This window comes from Ovis aries, chromosome 6, assembly GCF_016772045.2.
Source record: "Ovis aries strain OAR_USU_Benz2616 breed Rambouillet chromosome 6, ARS-UI_Ramb_v3.0, whole genome shotgun sequence".
Taxonomy (NCBI): domain Eukaryota; kingdom Metazoa; phylum Chordata; class Mammalia; order Artiodactyla; family Bovidae; genus Ovis; species Ovis aries.
This window is the reverse complement of record NC_056059.1, coordinates 3,883,077-3,901,812: the sequence shown is the minus strand read 5'-3', so window position 1 is coordinate 3,901,812 and position 18,736 is coordinate 3,883,077. Positions and strand designations below refer to the sequence as shown.

Genomic DNA, 18,736 nt, shown 5'->3' with positions numbered 1-18,736 from the left:
CGGGGCCAAGGCAGAAAGAAGCCATTCAGGATGACTTGCTTTTTGGAAAGGGAAGAGGATGGCTGGTTCTGTCTTTCTCCACAAACTGAACCAACAGCAGGCTTGTCAGTTGCTGGGGCACATCAGTGGTAACCGGAGCTGTGCGTGGCGTCTGTCACCAAAGACAATACTAATGGAATGGAAAGAAGAGCCAGAGAAGGGGAAGTCATCGACAATGAGAAGAGCAGATAATATCAGCGAGAGCAGCAATGAGCTCAGAGCTTCACGGGGTCCTCAGTGAAACCCCATTTCACATATGAAGAAACACGCTGGCTTAGAAGGGTTTGGCAGGTCACTCAAGTGACCGGCAAGCAAACAAGCAGCAGAGCTGGGACGGAACACAGGCCACGGGACTGTGGGCTCTTGACTAGGATGCTATTCAGCCTCCCAAAGGCAAAAAGATAAAATCCAAAGAAGGTGATGGAACAGAAGCCAAAGCAAGGAAAGGAAGAAAAGGCAGTGTGCAAACAGGGCGTGAGCCACGTGAGAGAAAAGGTGGGAAAGGGGCCACTGGGCCTGGCAACCAGGAGGTCTCTGGTGGTGGTGAAAGTCTGGCTGAAGGACACTGACGACTGAATTGAGAGGCAGAGCATCTCTGTGAACTCCCATCCTACAAACAGGTGGGGTTTTATACATATATATATATATTTTTTTTTTTTAACACTTTATCCAGTTTACAGGCTCTGAAGAAGCTGCCAGTAATAACAGAAGTTAAAAATAGGGAAGAGATTAAGAACAGGAGACAGGAGGGGTTTGCCTTAGAAAAGAGAGACATTTGACCCCTGATCCTGAAGAAAATGAGGTGAAGAATGGAAAAAAGAGACAGGGCTGTCTCCTCACGTCTTAGCACTGTGAAGAAGAAATAACAGCTGAGAGTTTTCTAGAAACTGGGGAACACTCTTACTACATTCCACGTGATCAGTCATCGTGAAAGCTTGCAAAGCCACGCAGCAGCATTAAGGGGCCAGCTGTGAATCACAGGACATGAGTCACACAGACAGAACCCTTGCTTGGACAGCCGTTTCCGGCTCCATCCCCGCCCTCGCCCACACCAAACCGTCTATGTTGGGCCAACGGGACTCTGAGTGACTCACAGAGGGCTTACCCTGCTTCCTAGCATCACTGCTAGCCTCAAGCTCCACACGCACACCTTCCCCAGATGAATTCCAGGGTAAGCAGCCACTGTTCCCTGTACCTGTCCTCAGTTCACCTCATTTACCCTGATTCCCTGCCACCAGTGCCATAACCAAGGGAATTATCATATATGCTTAGACAATAGGTGGCCAAAACATGTAATTCACTCTGCTAACTCTCAACGTCAAAATTACCCATTCTTCTAGGTCTATAATTTTGTGGGCTTTGTTTGTTTGTTTGTTTGCTCTAAGTGAAAAAGTTCTTTACCTTCCAAGAGTAGGTATGCAAAATAAAATGAATAAAATTAAACCAAAACACAAGTGGAGGGCTGCTTTTCTAGAATTTAAGACACAAGAAAATAATACAGAAATACCCCTTCAAATTTAAAGATGAGAAAACATTCAGCTGGGTCTGGAACATTTTAAACTGAAGGCACAGAGAACTAAACTCTCCTCAGGTCTGTCATCTAGTTCTATGAAATCAATACCTAAACACCTACCAGTCATTCCAGATAGTATTAATTGAGCCAGAAATCATTAAGCAAAGCCATGCAGCTGAGCAGCTGTACAGTGGGTTTTAAGTACGGTTCTTCTGAGGCTCAGGTTTTGCAGAAAGCCTTCTGGAGGTCACCAAGAAAGGGGCAAGGGGGGAAGGCCAAGGGCAGTCCTGCCTTCTTCTCGAGTCAGAGCAGCTTAGGTCTCATCTAACAGACAAAGTACAGGCCCATTAATATTTCCTGTGATAATGGGACTCAGAGATCAGCAGAGGAAAAAAAAATTGAAAACTACTGTACTGGGAAGGAAATGAGATAAGCAAGAAAAGGGAAAAGCCACGGCAGCATGATCATGATTTGAGACACAAAGTAAATTAATATCAGAAAAAAGCAGAATCTCCAAGAGTAGTGAGAGACACAGGACAAATATCTATCACAAGGGCTCAGAAACTAGGTAACTTACCTTCCCCATTGCGCAATGCCATCAAAACAGGTAAAAACTACAATTCAAAGTCTCAAATTCAAACTATCGCTATTGTTAAGTTTCACGTAGCTTCCTTTCCCTTTCATGCTCCTTTCTGGTTCCTTCTATTTTGTCTAGTTATTCAACTACCTTTGACCTTTAAATGTTAGGTGTAAGTAAAAAAAGCATCTCTATAGAGCAGTTTACACTCAGCGGTAAAGACTCCTGCAATTGAGGAGATGCAGGTTTGATACCTGGGTTGGGAAGATCCCTGAGGTGGGCATGACAACCCACCCCAGTATTCTTGCCTGGATAAGCCCATGGACAGAAGAGCTGGCGGGCTACAGTCCATGGGACTGCCAAGAGTCAGGCACGACTGAAGCAACTGGGCCCGCATGCACACACAGTAGAAGAAAAGGTTTAGTAACTTAATAAAGATTTTTGTCAATATAAGTTAGACTTCTGTTGTATTCCTTTAATGCACCTATGGCTACCACCTTGCTAATTATAAGAATGCCTTCCCTTGGCAAATACTAATAAAATGGAAAGTTTAACTGTCTATGAATAATGGTGATAGTTTTGAATCAGTTAAGTGGGCAAATTCATTATCCTCTGATGAAGGGGCTATTGTATCTAGTTGTTCAATGGGCCATTTTGCACACAGCACATGAATACCTATTTTACTAACCAATTCATTCTCACCAAAGCCTCAGAAAATAAGTTTATAGATTTCTCATATTAGAGAAGAGTGTACATGGATTCACAACTTCCTTTTGCATTGAAATGAGACAGAATGAACATGGCTGGTCCTACACAGAGGTAGAAAATAAGCTTCAAATCTTTAGTTTCAAGAAGAGATAAATAATACATAACAAAAGGATGACCTACAGAGATGAAACATTATAGTCCATGGAATTCTCCAGGCCAGAATACTGAGTGGGTAGTTTTTCTCTTCTCCAGGGGATCTTCCCAACCCAGGGACGCAACCCAGGTCTCCCACATTGCAGGAGGGATTCTCTACCAGCTGAGCCACAAGGGAAGCCCAAAAATAGTAGAGTGGGTAGCCTATCCGTTCTCCAGTGGATCTTCCTCACTCAGGAAATCGAACCAGGGTCTCCTGCACTGCAGGCAGATTCTTTACCAGCTGAGCTATCAGGGAAGCCCTTATACGTAAACAAACGGATGACCTATAGAGATGAAAGAGGGCAAAACCATATACACCCGCTACACAACCTAAATGTTTTATAAAGAACTCAAGGTCAACAAATCTACGAACTGTTTTTCTCTCACCTCAAACCTGCATTCCTTTCTCAAAAGGAAAACACAATCTACCACTCATCAAGCAAGCCACTCATCTTGAAGGGTGGTGGCCCTTCACTAGCCCCCATTCATTCATGCATCCAATCTGCCCACTCTCTCCTACAGTCCCCTCCTACCCAAAGTCCCAGCTACTGCCTAGGTTAAGATCTTAAAATTTCACAGTGGTTACAGCAACAGACTCCCAAGTAGCCGTCCAGCCTCCCCTTCCCTCCTCAACTCCCACACCACCATCCGGGCATGACCCTGGGGCCATATTCGTTAATGCCAACCTGACCGTGGCACAGCCCAGCCTCTGACTATACGGTAGCCCCCCATTCCCTACAGAATGGCCCGTGTTAACTCTGGCTCCTGGACAGCCTCTCCAGCACCCTTTCCCAAGGCAGGCTCCATCACCCCACCTGCCTGCCCCTTCAATCCAGCAGAACCAGACTGCCTGAAGCGCTGGGCCCTGCCTCCCAAACTCCTCTACAGCCCTGAGCATGAGCTTTTGCTCTCACTGCCTCAAGGTATCATGCCTTTCCTCTTTTGTCCCCTATGACTAACACCAGCTAAGGAACCTCCATTTCCTCTTCTGTGAAACAGAAACAGTAATACTTATTTCCAAAACTGTACAGTAAGCACCAAACACAGAGGACAATGGCAACTTTGTATCAATAAATCTCAGTTCCATTCTCCTCTTCATATCCCGCCTCTAAGAATCCTGGCACAGAGGAGGAATTCAAAAGCTTCAAACGTTCACAAATATATGCATGAATGGCAAAGTAAAGAGAACAGTTAGGAACTGGAGTCCAAAGAAAACGACACCGACTGGAATCTGCACTCCTTTCAAATAATCAACTGCTTACAGATTTACATATTCTACAAACCAATAGACGTGTCCATGAAACACAAAGCAAAGGTGTTAGGAGCACTAATTTTTGTTTAAAAAAAATCAACTGATATATTTATGAAGTTTTAGAATAGTATATAGGTTATATGAATAAATGTTATTTCAGAACTAGACCTCTAACTTGCTACCTGTGTCAAACGGACACTAGTTCAAGATAAGAGAATTAGGTTTACTGAACAACAAATTGCTTTGCCAACAAAGGTCAATATAGTCAAGCTATGATTTTTCCAGTGGTCATGTATGGATGTGAGAGTTGGACCATAAAGAAGGCTGAGCGCTGAAGAAGTGCTGCTTTTGAACTGAGGTGCTGCAGAAGACTCTTGAGAGTCCCTTGGACTGCAAGGAGATCAAACCAGTCCATCCTAAAGGAGATCAACTCTGAATACTCATTGGAAGGACTGATGTTGAAGCTGAAGCTCCAATACTTGGGCCCCCTGATGTGAAGAGCTGACTCAATTGGAAAAGACCTTGATGCTGGGAAAGGCTGAGGGCAGGAGGAGAAGGGGACAACAGAGAATGAGATGGTTGGATGGCATCACCAACTCAACGGACATGAGTTTGACCAAACTCCAGTAAATAGTGAAGGACAAGGAGGCCTGGCATGCTGCAGTCCATAGGGTCACAAAGAGTTGGACATAACTTAGCAACTGAACAACAAAAATGAATTGCTTAGTGGCTTGCAAAGCTGTCAAACAGCTTGGGATCGAGTTCTTTCTCAGCATCCAAAATGAAGGAATTAGGAACTGAGAGAGACTAACCCAAAGCAGCAGAGGCTATGGGTAAAAGGTAAGCTAACCTAAGAACCACGAAGGGAAAAACTACAGAGAGATTTGACCTTAAAGTGAATGGCAAGAAAAAAGGCACTCAAAATCCAGCCAACTCCTCTGGAAGGAAGGTCATTTCAAATTTCTCCATTTCCATTGATACTGCTTGCTCTGCACAGGACTTTGTCAACTGTCATTGAGCAAAGATGTCAAGCAAATCAAAACAGTTTCTTATTCAAATCTTGGAGAGTTCAAACATGAATCAGGCTGATAACTATGATGTTCATGAAGCTTCTAGCCAAAAATTATGTAGCCTCCTTTTGCTTCATGACATTCCTAATGCCCTGAAGATATTAACTCCTTGTAAACAACACTATAAATAAAACTAAGTTTAGACAGTCAAAAATCTAACTTTTTAAAGTTTCATTATCTTAAAAGATAGCTAAATGACATAAAAACCTTAAGTTGAATTAAGATGTATTATATGGATCATGTGTCTATGAAACAGAGCCAACTCTTGATTTTCCAAACCAAAGAACACAGAAGTACACAATGTATTTTTAAGCACTTAAATAAATTAGACTATCTATGAAGTAATTTGGTTCTAGCTAAATACTGAGATTTTAAGAAACCTGTGTAAGCAAGTAAAGCCAGAGGAGAGAAACAGGTCAGGACTCTATTTAAGAAATCCAACCCAAAATACTGCATATCAGATTAAAGAGATGACCCTAAAACATAATGAAAAATGCACTTTTATAATCAGAAGTTGACTGTTGAGAGGAAAAAAGGTGAGAAAAGATTCAAAAATATTTACTATATATAGTAATTCAGGCAATTTTAACAGCTCTTTGGTTATTCCTTAGTAAATATCTTCAACCAGCTTATATCCAAAGTTAACATAGTAGATTATGTGACTGATCCAATAATCATAATAATTTATTATTCATTTGGCACTTTACGTGAAAATAACATGAATGCTGTGGTTTCAAACCATATAAAAATAAAACCATCCAAATGAATAGTTTCAAATCTAAAAAAGAAAAAGTAAATATTACCCAGGTATTGTTTACACACAGGCACATTTGTAATTTATATTCTTCTTGTATGTCATGAGTAGTTTACAGTTAACCAGTGTGCTCTCTTTAAGAAAAACTGGGAAGCTTCAGGTTAGAACACTTCTCTCCCATAACAGTTAAATGGCTGAATCTCACACATTTCAATACTTAACGGACAAGGATTAGGACCAGAAAGAGGTCAGAGCTCCAGTAGTAGCTGCCCCACAAATGCCTCTAAACTCCACACGCATTCATTTAACATCATGTCACTGTTTAAAAATTTTATTTATTTTTTAATTGAAGGATAATTGCTTTTTGTTGTTTTCTGTCAAACCTCAACATGAATCAGCCATAGGTATACATATGCTCTGTATCAGCCCACCCCCTAGGTTGATACAGAGCCATACAGCAATTCCCATTGGCTGCCTATTGTACACACGGTAATGTACGCTTCCATGACCCTCTCCACAAATCTCACCCTCCCCTCCCCTCTCCCTGTGTCCACAGCTCTGTTCTCTATGTCTGCGTCTCCACGGCTGCTCTGCAAATAAACTCATCAGCCATCTTTCCAGACTCCATATATATGCATTAGCATGCAATATTTATCTTTCTCTTTCTGACTGACTTCACTCTGTATAATAAGCTCTAGGTTCATCCACCTCATTAGAACTGACTCAAATGTGTTCCTTTTCATGGCTGAGTAGTATTCCACTGTGTATACATCATGTCACTTTTAAGTAGTTTCCAACATTTGCTATAGCTCTGTCCCCCTACACTGACATCATTAGGGTAAAATTTAACTAAAAAGGGGGCATTGATATGAATTATATTAATGTTATCAACATAAATATGCACAAGAGTATAAAATATCCCTAGTAATTGTTTACATAAAAAAAGAAACTCCAGGGTATCTGTCAAAGATTCAGCAATACTATCTGTCAAAGATCTATCAATACTGCTTTGCTTAATAAAACAGTCATGACATTCATCTAGGTATGTGATAACTGATTCCTGGGTATCTGCTGTTATCTGCAGGGTGGTCTCAATATTAAGTGAAAAGAGAAAACCATTGGTATGGAAGATTTAGTTCATGTTTTCATTTTTCAGTAAGTAAGAGACACTCACATTTAACAATACGTTTTAAATTGCCAGAATGCGCACCTCTTCAAGCCAGGCATGATTCTATTACTCTACAGATGGCCACAGTGTGGAGGCCTTTGGTTCCCACACCACACATCAACAGATGGAACTACCATGGAAACTGTCTGAAACCTAACACTGAAGTGCTTCAGCTTTCCTACAATTACCTCAGGGCCCAAAGGAGAAAGTGCAATTCCATAATGTGCGCATTCTGCACACCATCAAATGTTAAGTACAAAGCCAACAAAACTCCCATCTTAATATTAAATATTTTAACAAACCATTGCACTTCCATGGTTTCCAAGGATAATAACAAAGTCACTGTAAAATTCAACACTGTATTTCTTAATATTACTTGTAACTTTTATGATAACTAAAAACTGACTTGGCTAGAAAACAGTCCTGGTTATACGTAATAGAGATCACATACAAAACTCTATAATACAAGTCACCAATCTCCCAGGTTTTGCATATACAAAGGCTTTTACATTATTTTTAATTAATGTAATTACATTAATTTTCTTTGAAATTATTAATATCCACATTTGGAAAAAATGTGTTCATTTATGCTATTTTGGGTAAGGAGTCTACATAATTAAAGGAATTGATTGGAAAACTTCAGGAATCATGAGGTAAACTTACAAAAGAGATAAGAGAAACAGCCGAATGAGCTAGAATAAAGAGAATTATTCTCTGATGCTTTCGAAATCATCATTTACATCAACACCAGCATATCAAGATAGGAAAAATAATTCTCAGCGAAGTTAATCCCATATGAAGGTAGAATCTAAACCAAAGTTTCCACTTGAAGTAATATGAGAATTGGTTTGCTGTAATTCGTAACTGCAAAAGAGGAAGTAAGAATGGAAGTACTGTATAAATTTAATAAAATTACCAACTTCTCTTAATCCTCCCATTTTCTCTTGGAGAAGACTATAAAACCTTTTTCAACTTTGGTAAGTCGATCTGATTTTTTTTTAAGTGAACTATACATGAAAGAGGGCATTGTTTGAGCAGTTTAAACACTTGTTTAAATAAAAGTTTCTGGACTCTAACAAGCCAGTTAGATCGATGGGCTCTGTGAAATTAGTTTCGGGGTGGAGCTGTCTTAAGTACCGATTTTTTTATTCACTGTTGAAGACTGTATGACACAGTCAACTGTTAACAGAGTTCGACAGAATTTAGACGACTTTCTCTTCCCTACACTTTTGATAAATATATGCACAGCAAAGAAAGCAATATTATTAGGTAATCAAATTCTGAAACATTCCCAAGGCAGATTCAATTCAGAACTCGTTGCACGAGTTACTTAGGAAAAGCAGCTCTTTGGTTTAATCTTTTGGCATGGGGCCGGGTGGAATCAGTTCCTTTGGGTGAGGCTAGGTTGAGCAATAGGAAAAAGCTCCACTACAACTCTACTAGAAAAAGCCAACGCCCACCCCTAGTATTAAAGTACAAAACAGTTACAGAAAATTAAAAAGTCAAAAGAAAAAAGAAATGCGTTCGCATCAGATGACCAGTGAGCTGCATTTGCTTTGGTTCTAACTTCAGCAACTCTAGGCTTTCTGAAAGGCTCCCTTTCACACATTTACTCACGAAAAAAAAAGCGCACAAAATCCGGCCACGTCACCGGCGGCTGCGCCCGCGGGCTGCAGCGCCGGGTGGGTGCAGGTTCCAGTGGACTTTCCCCAGGCAGGGGAGCAAAGGGGGAACGAAACAGGAATAGGATATTTCCCGTAGGCAGATTCAGTTTACTCTTAAACTTTTCTGACTTTCCAACAAATTCTGAAACTCCTGAGCAGTTTACAAAGCTGGTAAAGAGTGCTGCGCGGGGGCGCACCGCCTTACCTGTGCCATGGCGCCTGCCCAGGTCAGGAGAAGGTGAGCCACACGGGACTGCAACAGAAGAAAAAGACCGCGGCTTCAGCGGACCTGACCCCTCCACGAGGCGCCCAGACAAACCCCCGGCGCCCGTCCTCCCCGCAACCGGAGACCGCTGTCCGCCCAGCGGCCGCGCCCGCCCGGCGCCCCCGCTCCCTCTGCGGGCGCGGCGAGCGCTCACTCACCCAGACCCAAACTGCGGGGAACGCGGCGGGGCGGCAGACCCGGCAAGGGTGCGCGGAGGACGCCGCGGCAGCTGCTTACTGGCTGCTCCAGGCAACGGAAACACAGCGGCTCGGCCCGGCCCCGCCCGCCTGGCCCTGCCCTGCCCGGCGCTCCCCGCACCGCACCGCCCCTGCGCGCCCCCGGCACCGCCCCTGCGCGCCCCCGGCACCGCCCCTGCGCGCCCCCCGCACCGCCCCTGCGCGCCCCCGGCGCCGCCCCTGCGCGCCCCCCGCACCGCCCCTGCGCGCCCCCCGCACCGCCCCTGCGCGCCCCCGACCACCTCAGGCCTCAGCGCGCCTGCGCTGGGCGCGGCTGCTCCCAGTCCTCACAGCCTGGGTGGAGCCCGGCCGCTGCTGCTTAGGAACCCAGAGGGGGTCGGCTCCGCAGGGCACCGGGCAGAGTCTGGCCTTCGTGCTGCGCGGAGGCCGTCGGGCCGGCGCAGGACTCCGAGGTGGGCGTGAGGGATGTTCCTCCGCTCTGTGGCCTCAGGAGCGTGGCCTCCCCCAGTGCTCGGGCGGCACGGGGCATGCGCGTCTTTTTGGAATCCGGGACTGTCACTGTCGTCCAGGAGAGCGCGTCTTTGACCACGCTCTCAAATTCCCAAGTTTATTTTTGTTTTAAAAAAAGAGAAAGTGTCACTTCTTGCTTGTTAGATAGCCATGTCTTTTCTTTGGTTTCTTACTTGGAAAATTTCAAAACCTCTGTCACGTGAGTGTATGTTCCTTGGTTCTTTGTCTCCTCACAACAAAGATTTGGATGACAGACATTAAAGCCCCCTCGGCGTGTCACAGCTCTCAGGTCTCGAATGGGCCATGTTATAGCTCTTAGACAAATCAGTGTTACAGCTCTATTTTATTTAGAAGATAGCAGGAAAATCCATCTTTGAGGCATGAGAGCACGTCGATCCAAAGGGACGAGGAGAAGAGCGCCCCAGCGCGTGGGGGAGAGAGAGAGAGCTAGCTTTGGCTCCTCTATTTATATGTTTATTTTTCCCTGGGCCTGTCCTGTGTAAATTGGGCAACCCAGGAGTGTTGTTTGTTTCACCTGAGGTCCTCACTCCGGTCCTCAGACCTTCTTTTGTTCTATTTTCACGGGCTTTTCCCTTCCTTGTCTTTTAGCCACTGCCATCTTGGACTCCTTTTCCCTATTCTACCTACCTAAAACCTCCGCCTGGGGTCAGTTTCTATACTTAGAACCAGTCTGCTGCTGCCAAGCTGCTTCAGTCGCGACTCTGCGACCCCATAGACGGCAGCCCACCAGGCTCCATCATCCCTGGGATTCTCCAGGCAAGAGTACTGGAGTAGGGTGCCATTGCCTTCTCCAAGAACCAGCCTAGAACCTTCAAATAACTTAAATTTGGCTCATTTCCTATTAGTAATTAAACGTAAAATATATGAATATCTGTGGCGGGGGAGGGGGGTTTGGACAGAGACAGAGATACAGACACAAAAGGATACTGTAGTAGGCTGATACAGAGAAGGCAGACAGAAAGACAGTGCCCTTCTCAGACTCGCAGGCCTGGGGAGGGGAGATACTGGAGCGGGCTCCAGGAGGCAAGAGCACAGAGCTTGCAACTCTAGACACAGTAATGTATTCTAGGATCAGAAGAGCAAAGTCCTGTGGCGATACAAGATAGATAAGCTAGTCTGCTTTGGGGAATAAAGAGGTTTTTCGCATAAATTATTAATAAATGTAGAACTAGTGTGGTACTTTGTATGGATAAAAGTTCTTTCATTCACATATGAGCCACATGCTTCATCAGGCCCTGACACAGTCACAACAGAGTGATTATTTGCTGGAAATGGAGGCAAAATTTCTAAGTATGTGGAGCTTGCCGCACAGGAAGGCACACAAACACACACACTCTCTCTCTCTCCTTTTCAGCTTGCCTTCCCTGAAAGCCTCTTCTCAGGTGGCCCAGCGTCTCTACAGTGGCCTCACGCTGCCTAATTTGAACCTCTCCCGGAGCGCTGTAGACAGGCGCAGGAGTGTGAAGGCAACCCTGCGCGCTGCATCTAGTTCTCCTCAGTAATGCTTTTCATTTTACGGAACTTCACCAAGAGGAGCTCCTTCAGCAAGGTCTGCAGCATTCTCTTCTCCTTACACATCCACTTATTTAAAGTCCTTTTCTTTATGGTCTTTCTCACTTTCTACTCTGAGAGTGATGGAATGCCACCAGATCTCAGCGATTCTGTTCTTAACAATGTTGTTGATTTTATAGGCGAATGATGCCTATTATAGGTTAACAATTTGCTCTGTGTCCTGCGGCTAAATAATGATAGAGTTAATGAATTATTAAACAGCATTTTGATATACATAGTCAGTTGGTATTTCTTTCACTTTCAGTCACTTGGATCTATTCAACTCCTACTCTGGATCAGGCATAGTCCTAGGCACTGGGGGTAGGATGATGCAATAAATGAAGCAAAGTGCCTGCACTCACAGGTCATACATTCTGTGCAGGAGACAGACAATATAATAATACTTACGTCCAGTATGAAGTTTTCTATAAGGAAAATAAAGTGGGGCTGGGGAATTAGGCTGAAGGGAGCGTTGTTTTGCAAAGGTGGTCTGAGGAGTTTCTGAGAGACTTGACAAGAAACTTGAATTGATATCATTTAATTACATTTGACAACAATTTACTAGGTACCTGTGGAAAAGGTCTACACAAGAGTCTAGCCCTTAGTATTATAGACAGAGCATGAATACAGATACTACAATGGGACAAAAACCTAAATTTTAAGAGATATATAAAACACAATCAAAATCCAGTTGGTGTCAGAAGTTCAGTTCAATCGCTCAGTCGTGTCCAACTGTTTGTGCGGTAATGCCCAAACTACTGCACATTTGCACTCATCTCACACGCTAGCAAAGTAATGCTAAAAATTCTCCAAACCAGGCTTAAACAGTATATGAACCGTGAACTTCCAGCTGTTCAAGCTGGTTTTAGAAAAGGCAGAAGAACCAGAGATCAAATTGCCAACGTCCGCTCTATTATCAAAAAAGCAAGAGACTTCCAGAAGGACATCTATTTCTGCTTTATTGACTATGCCAAAGACTTTGACTGTGTGAATCACTACAAACTATGGAAAATTCTGAAAGAGATGGGAATACCACATCAGACCACCTGACCTGCCTCTTGAGAAACCTATATGCAGGTCAGGAAGCAACAGTTAGAACTGGACATAGAACAACAGACTAGTTCCAAACAGGCAAAGGAGTACATCAAGGCTGTATATTGTCACCCTGCTTATTTAACTTCTATACAGAGTACATCATGAGAAACTCTGGGCTGGAAGAAGTACAAGCTGGAATCAAGATTTCTGGGAGAAATATCAATAACCTCAAATATGCAGATGACACCACCCTTATGGCAGAAAGTGAGGAGGAACTAAAAGCCTCTTGATGAAAGTGAAAGAGAGGAGTGAAAAAGTTGGCTTAAAGCTCAACATTCAAACTAAGATAGTGGCATCTGGTCCCATCATTTAATGGCAAATAGATGGGGAAATGGTGGAAACAGTGGTTGACTTTCTTTTGGGGGGCTCCAAAATCACTGCAGATGGTGACTGCAGCCATGAAATTAAAAGACGCTTACTCCTTGGAAGAAAAGTTATGACCAACCTAGACAGCACATTAAAAAGCAAAGACATTACTTTGCCAACAAATGTCCGTCTAGTCAAGCCTATGTTTTTCCAGTAGTCATGTATGGATGTGAGAGTTGGACTATAAAGTTGAGCGCTGAAGAATTGATGCTTTTGAACTGTGGTGTCAGAGAAGACTCTTGAAAGTCCCTTGGACTGCAAGGAGATACAACCAGTCCATTCTAAAGGAAATCAGTCCTGGGTGTTGTTTGGAAGGACTGATGTTGAAGCTGAAACTCCAATACTTTGGCCACCTGATGGGAAGAGCCAACTCATTTGAAAAGACCCTGATGCTCGGTAAAATTGAGGGCAGGAGAAGAAGGGGACGACAGAGGATGAGATGGTTGGATGGCATCACCGACACAATGGACATGGGTTTGAGTAGGCTCTGGGAGTTGGTAATGGACAGGGAGGCCTGGCATGCTGCGAGTCATGGGGTCGCAAAGAGTTGGACACAACTGAGTGGCTGAACTGAACTGAACTGAACTGAATCTGTAAAAATGCCTAGCAATGATAAAAGAATTGGTGTTCCTCTTATGAAAAACCGGGTAATTCTCAGATGATTCAGCCGCCCCCCCCCCCACTTCACATTTATAACAAATGAATCTCTGATGTTCCCACTGCTCCCCTGCAGCATGACCCATTCTATCGGCAGACAATCCCTCAGACCTGACAGGCAAGCCCCAACTCTCCAGGGCTAAGCTGATGCTTCCCGGTTCCCTCCTACGCTTCCACACTGGAGTTACCCATCAGTGGCCTCCATCACATACAGCTAAAGGAGACTCCCACGCTCTACTCTCCTTTCAATATGCACGCCCCCACGGTCCCCATGTGCTGGGGCCAAAGGCATCAGAAGAAACATCTCAACCTGAACTCAAGCCCCCTGCCTGGCCTCGTCTTGTCCATCCCTGAACCCTCTGGGTGAGACGGAGGGGAGGCCGCATTGTTCTGCAGATTCTGCCCCATCCATTTTCACGATCATCTCTCTCCCAGACGTGATACTGAACATAACCAGCATTCTAGTGTCTCCCCAACCTTGCCCTTTATATTTGAAGTGGTTGTAACGTCCCCTGGGGAAACAGGTCCAGACAAACTCGTCCTGAGCCAACAGTGTGAAATTATTAGGAGACTTCATTTCCCCCTTATTGAGATTCACATGCTCACCAGACACTAAAAGCAGAGACCCCTTGGGAGATATTTAGCTTTAGAAGTCCTTCCACTGCTTTTATTCAAAACAATATTTCTGTTTATCCAGTAAAAGCTAAGTCAATTTCCCTAGCAGGAGACTGGAATGTAGGTCTTAGGTAAATAACTATGTAAAAAAGATTCTTAAAGGAATCTTTCAGGCAGAATGTTTAATTAAGCCTGGTTAAATCTTCATAGAAATTAGTAGAAAGACTCACAGAAGTACTCAGCATATTTATAAATGGACAAGCATCCTGTCCCTCTTGCTCATTGCTAAATCCCCAGCACCTAGCACAGAGCCCTTAGTAGCCCTTAGTACCTACTGAGCAACAGTTTGGTGGATGTTTCAAATAAATGAGTGAATGGCTGAATGAATCCACTGTGGTGTTGGTTATTAACTGCAAGCTGGTGATATTCAGAAAGATGAGGAAGACATGGGAAAAAGTTAGAAGGAAACCTTGTAAGTGAGAATTTTGCCAGTGGAATAAATGTATTGTCAGACTGGGATTCTGAATACTGGAGAGGACTCATCTCCGGGTGGGTGAAGTTTTGTTTCATGATTTTATTCATGTGTGGCTTCAGACAATGATTTGATTTTTCCTAATTTGGAGTGGTGGTTAGGATTGCATGCGCTAACTTGTTTAAAGTTTAAAAATAAACAAGAGGGCTGGTTTCAACTTCTCATTACTCTTCTTCCTTCCAAAACCTCTTACCACTAAACCCCACCCTCATCTATTCCATGCTGATGAGTCAGTCCCTACCAGTCTCCCTCAGAATCCCAAATTAAATCCCTATGAATCCAGTGCTCCACTGAGGCAGGCTTCACCCATCAACAGACAGCTTCTCAGCACTGGCCCCCCATACCCAGCCCACCCCCACTTCCAGGGCCAGGGTTAAGTCCTCTCAGCACTGGTTTCTTTATCTGAACTTTATCTTCATTCATTCAGTGACTTTATTGTGTGTTACATCTTGTCATTGGCACTAAGGAAACAGTAATTTAAAAAAAAAGAATCTAATTATAGTGCTCGGTTTAACATTAAATGAGATATGTCAGCAGAATCTTGTTAACTTTAGAGTAGGAGGCAAGAGCAGGAAGTAGTCTTGAAACAAGGAAAGCTTTGCAAGGTGGGTATGTTTGTGTGATTGGGGGACTGGGTGGGGGGCGTTGTCCCTCCCAGAAGTCAGCCTAACAGAGATATCCAGGCACGTGACGGATGGAAGCAGAGCCCCTTCTTTCCCCTTCATGCAGTCTGACTATTTGGATGCGATGGGCATGAGGGCTCACTGCGTCACACCCCGAACACTGCTATCCTCTCCACAGTTCCTCCTCTAATACCTTACTTACTATTTCTCACCCCCAGCGGCTCCCTCCTGTCCTCCACGTTTTCTTACCTTTCCAATCGTAAATCTGCTAGTGTTCTCAGACTTCTCCCACCTCTAGCCTCTTTCCACCCAGGCTGCCGTCCATCCTTTCTCCTGCTTTGTTCCTTCTCCATCCTACCTATGGCCTGTAGACTACCCCCCCCCCCATCTTGTCACTTTCCTTCAGTCTGCCTACTCTCTTCACACGTCCCGCTGACCACTATCCCACCATCATATGCCCTTATCAACTCTGAAAGCTCAGCTTCTCTGTACACCAGTGCCAAATCAAATCTCAGAGACAGAGTTTTGGGTGAAGTTCAGTTCAGTTCAGCCGCTCAGTCGTGTCCAACTCTTTGCGACCCCAAATACTGTAGCACGCCAGGCTGTCCATCACCAACTCCCAGAATCCACCCAAACCCAAGTCCATCAAGTTGGTAATGCCATCCAACCATCTCATCCTTTGTTGTCCCCTTCTCCTCCCACCTTTAATCTTTCCCAGCATCAGGGTCTTTTCCAATGAGTCAGTTCTTTGCATCAGGTGGCCAAAGTATTGGAGTTTCAGCTTCAGGATCAGTCTTTCCAATGACTATTCAGGACTGATTTCCTTTAGGATGAACTGGTTGGATCTTCTTCCAAGGGACTGTCAAGAGTCTTCTCCAACACCACAGTTCAAAAGCATCAATTCTTTGGTGCTCAGCCTTCTTTATGGTCCAACTCTCACATCCATACATGACTACTGGTAAAACCATAGCTTTTTTAAAATATAAATTTATTTATTTTAATTGGAGGTTAATTACTTTACAATATTGTATTGGTTTTGTCATACATCAACATGAATCCACCATAGGTATACACGTGTTCCCCATCCTGAAACCCCCTCCCCCCTCCCTCCCCGTACCATCCCTCTAGGTCATCCCAGTGCACCATCCCCAAGCATCCAGTATCATGCATCAAGCCTGAACTGGCAATCCATTTCATATATGATATTATACATGTTTCAATGCCATTCTCCCAAATCATCCCACCCTCTCCCTTTCCCACAGAGTCCAAAAGACTGTTCTATACATCTGTGTCTCTTTTGCTATCTCGCATACAGGGTTATCATTACCATCTTTCTAAATTCCATATATATGCATTAGTATACTGTATTGGTGTTTTTTCTTTCTGGCTTACTTCACTCTGTATAACAGGCTCCAGATTCATCCACCTCATTAGAACTGACTCAAATGTATTCTTTTTAACGGCTGAGTAATACTCCATTGTGTATATGTACCACAGCTTTCTTATCCATTCATCTGCTGATGGACATCTAGGTTGCTTCCATGTCCTGGCTATTCTAAACAGTGCTGCGATGGACCTTTGGGTGAAGTAGAAAAGGATAGATCTATTGCCTCCCGAGGCAAAGGGGGACACAGCAGGCTCATGCCCTCAAAACCATATGTTTGGGGAAAATAGTGCCAGGTTTTATGGTAATTGTTCAAAGAGGGTGTGATCAGCTCGTGGGCATTTTCTTAACTGTATTGGTATCCGGCTATGCTCGGTCTTCAGTGCTCCCTGTGGGCCTTCTCTAGTTGCAGTGAGCAGGGACTACCATCTAGTTGCAGAGGGCAATCTTCCCATTACGGCTGCCTCTCCCATTGCAGGGCATAGGCTCTAGGCACGTGGGCTCACTAGCTGTGGAGCGGGGGCTTAGCCGCTCTGTGGCATGTGGGATCTTCCAGGATCAGGGATGGAACCCATGTCCCTTGAGTTGGCAGGTGGATTCTTAACCACTAGAGCACAAGGGAAGCCCATGTGAACATTCTTCAGAAGAATGAGGTGGTAAGTAGGAGTCCATGTCATCAATCTTCAGGTCCAACTAGTCTGGGGTTTCACATGCTTGTGGAAGCATAGCATCATGAATCATTAACTTCTCCTACCTGGAGGGGGTTTCAATATCTGCAAAATAGCTCAGAGATACTGTGTGTCTCCACTGATGGGGAAACAGGACCTTGCCCCCATTGCTCTTGACTGTTTCTCCATGTCCTCCCATTCTCTCCCTTCCCTAATGAACAACTGCTTGAATCTGCCCATTAGAACTCAAGTAAGGTCCTGAAGACTGCACAAAGGCTGTTTCCTATAATCAAAGTAGTGGGAGACATGAAGGCCCCGCCCAGGAGCCCCACAGGGTATCACTATATGCATGCTGCTGAGCAGTTAGACACAACAAAATCACACGATAGATCAGTGAAAAACACAGTTTGGAGTCATCAGCCTCAACCGGGCCCTCAGCATCCCATAGTGATGCTTTAACATGTCCCTATTCAGGCCTCTTACCATCCCGCCTCATATTTGATCTTCACTGCTCTCCTTTACACCCTAGCCCTCACCCTTTCTCCCAGCAGATGATCTTAATTCCTACTCAGCAAGTCTAGTTGCCCTGAATTCTCACCCTACACCTACAAACGCATCTTGGCCCATACCCATTCTTACCTCCTCACCCAGAGGGTGAAAGGACCCTCTTCCTATTTGTTCTAAGATTTAAAGTTCATTCTCCAGGATTGTGGTCTTATTCCCACCTATATTTAAATCTTTTCCTTTCACTAGCTTCTTCTCAGGCTAAATTAACAAAGCTGTTTAAATCAGGACTCTCTTAGTTGCAATTGACAAAAATCCAACTCAAGCTATTTAGGTAAAAAGGCAGAGAGCTAAGAATTTGTCATCAGTCATACTTCAAGGTTTTGGGAAGTGAGTGCTAGTTTCAACTTTATGGAAGCAATATCCTTCCTTCCTTCCCACATCAATTTCATAGAATTTAAAACAGGAAAAAAAAAAAGAAAGATGAAGAAGAAACGTCAATAAAAGGAAAGTATGACTGATCACACATTCTTAGCTCTCTCTCGGTTTCCTTTTCCTGTCTCAGAGACCAGCTTTGTTCTTGTGGCAAAATATGGCTACAAGAAATTAGTTCAGCATGAAACAGAGCCCTAGATCCTCCTCAAGGAACACACAACAATTTACTACATATCTTTGAGATCTGCAGGAAATAAAGCCCCACACAAGAGGAGGATAGAAGAAGGCTCCTGACCTTTGCTGACTTCAATCTACTAAAGCTTGGCCTCTGTTGACCTATGCCCCAATTCCATGCTGAATTCTCCTCTGCTCA

The 18,736-nt window shown here is 44.1% G+C and overlaps 1 protein-coding gene across 1 annotated transcript in view; it reads right to left on the bottom strand.

The window, feature by feature from the left end:
* ANXA5 (annexin A5) overlaps nucleotides 1-9,443 on the bottom strand; it is a 32,336-nt gene extending 22,893 nt beyond the window's left edge. The window contains exons 1-2 of the mRNA XM_012179394.5: nucleotides 9,364-9,443; nucleotides 9,146-9,193 (exon numbers count right to left, since the gene is read on the bottom strand). Of these exons, the coding sequence (XP_012034784.2) occupies nucleotides 9,146-9,154 (9 nt within the window). The 5' untranslated portion in view covers nucleotides 9,155-9,193; nucleotides 9,364-9,443. The remainder of the gene's footprint in view (nucleotides 1-9,145; nucleotides 9,194-9,363) is intronic.
* Between the last annotated feature and the right edge of the window lie 9,293 nt (nucleotides 9,444-18,736).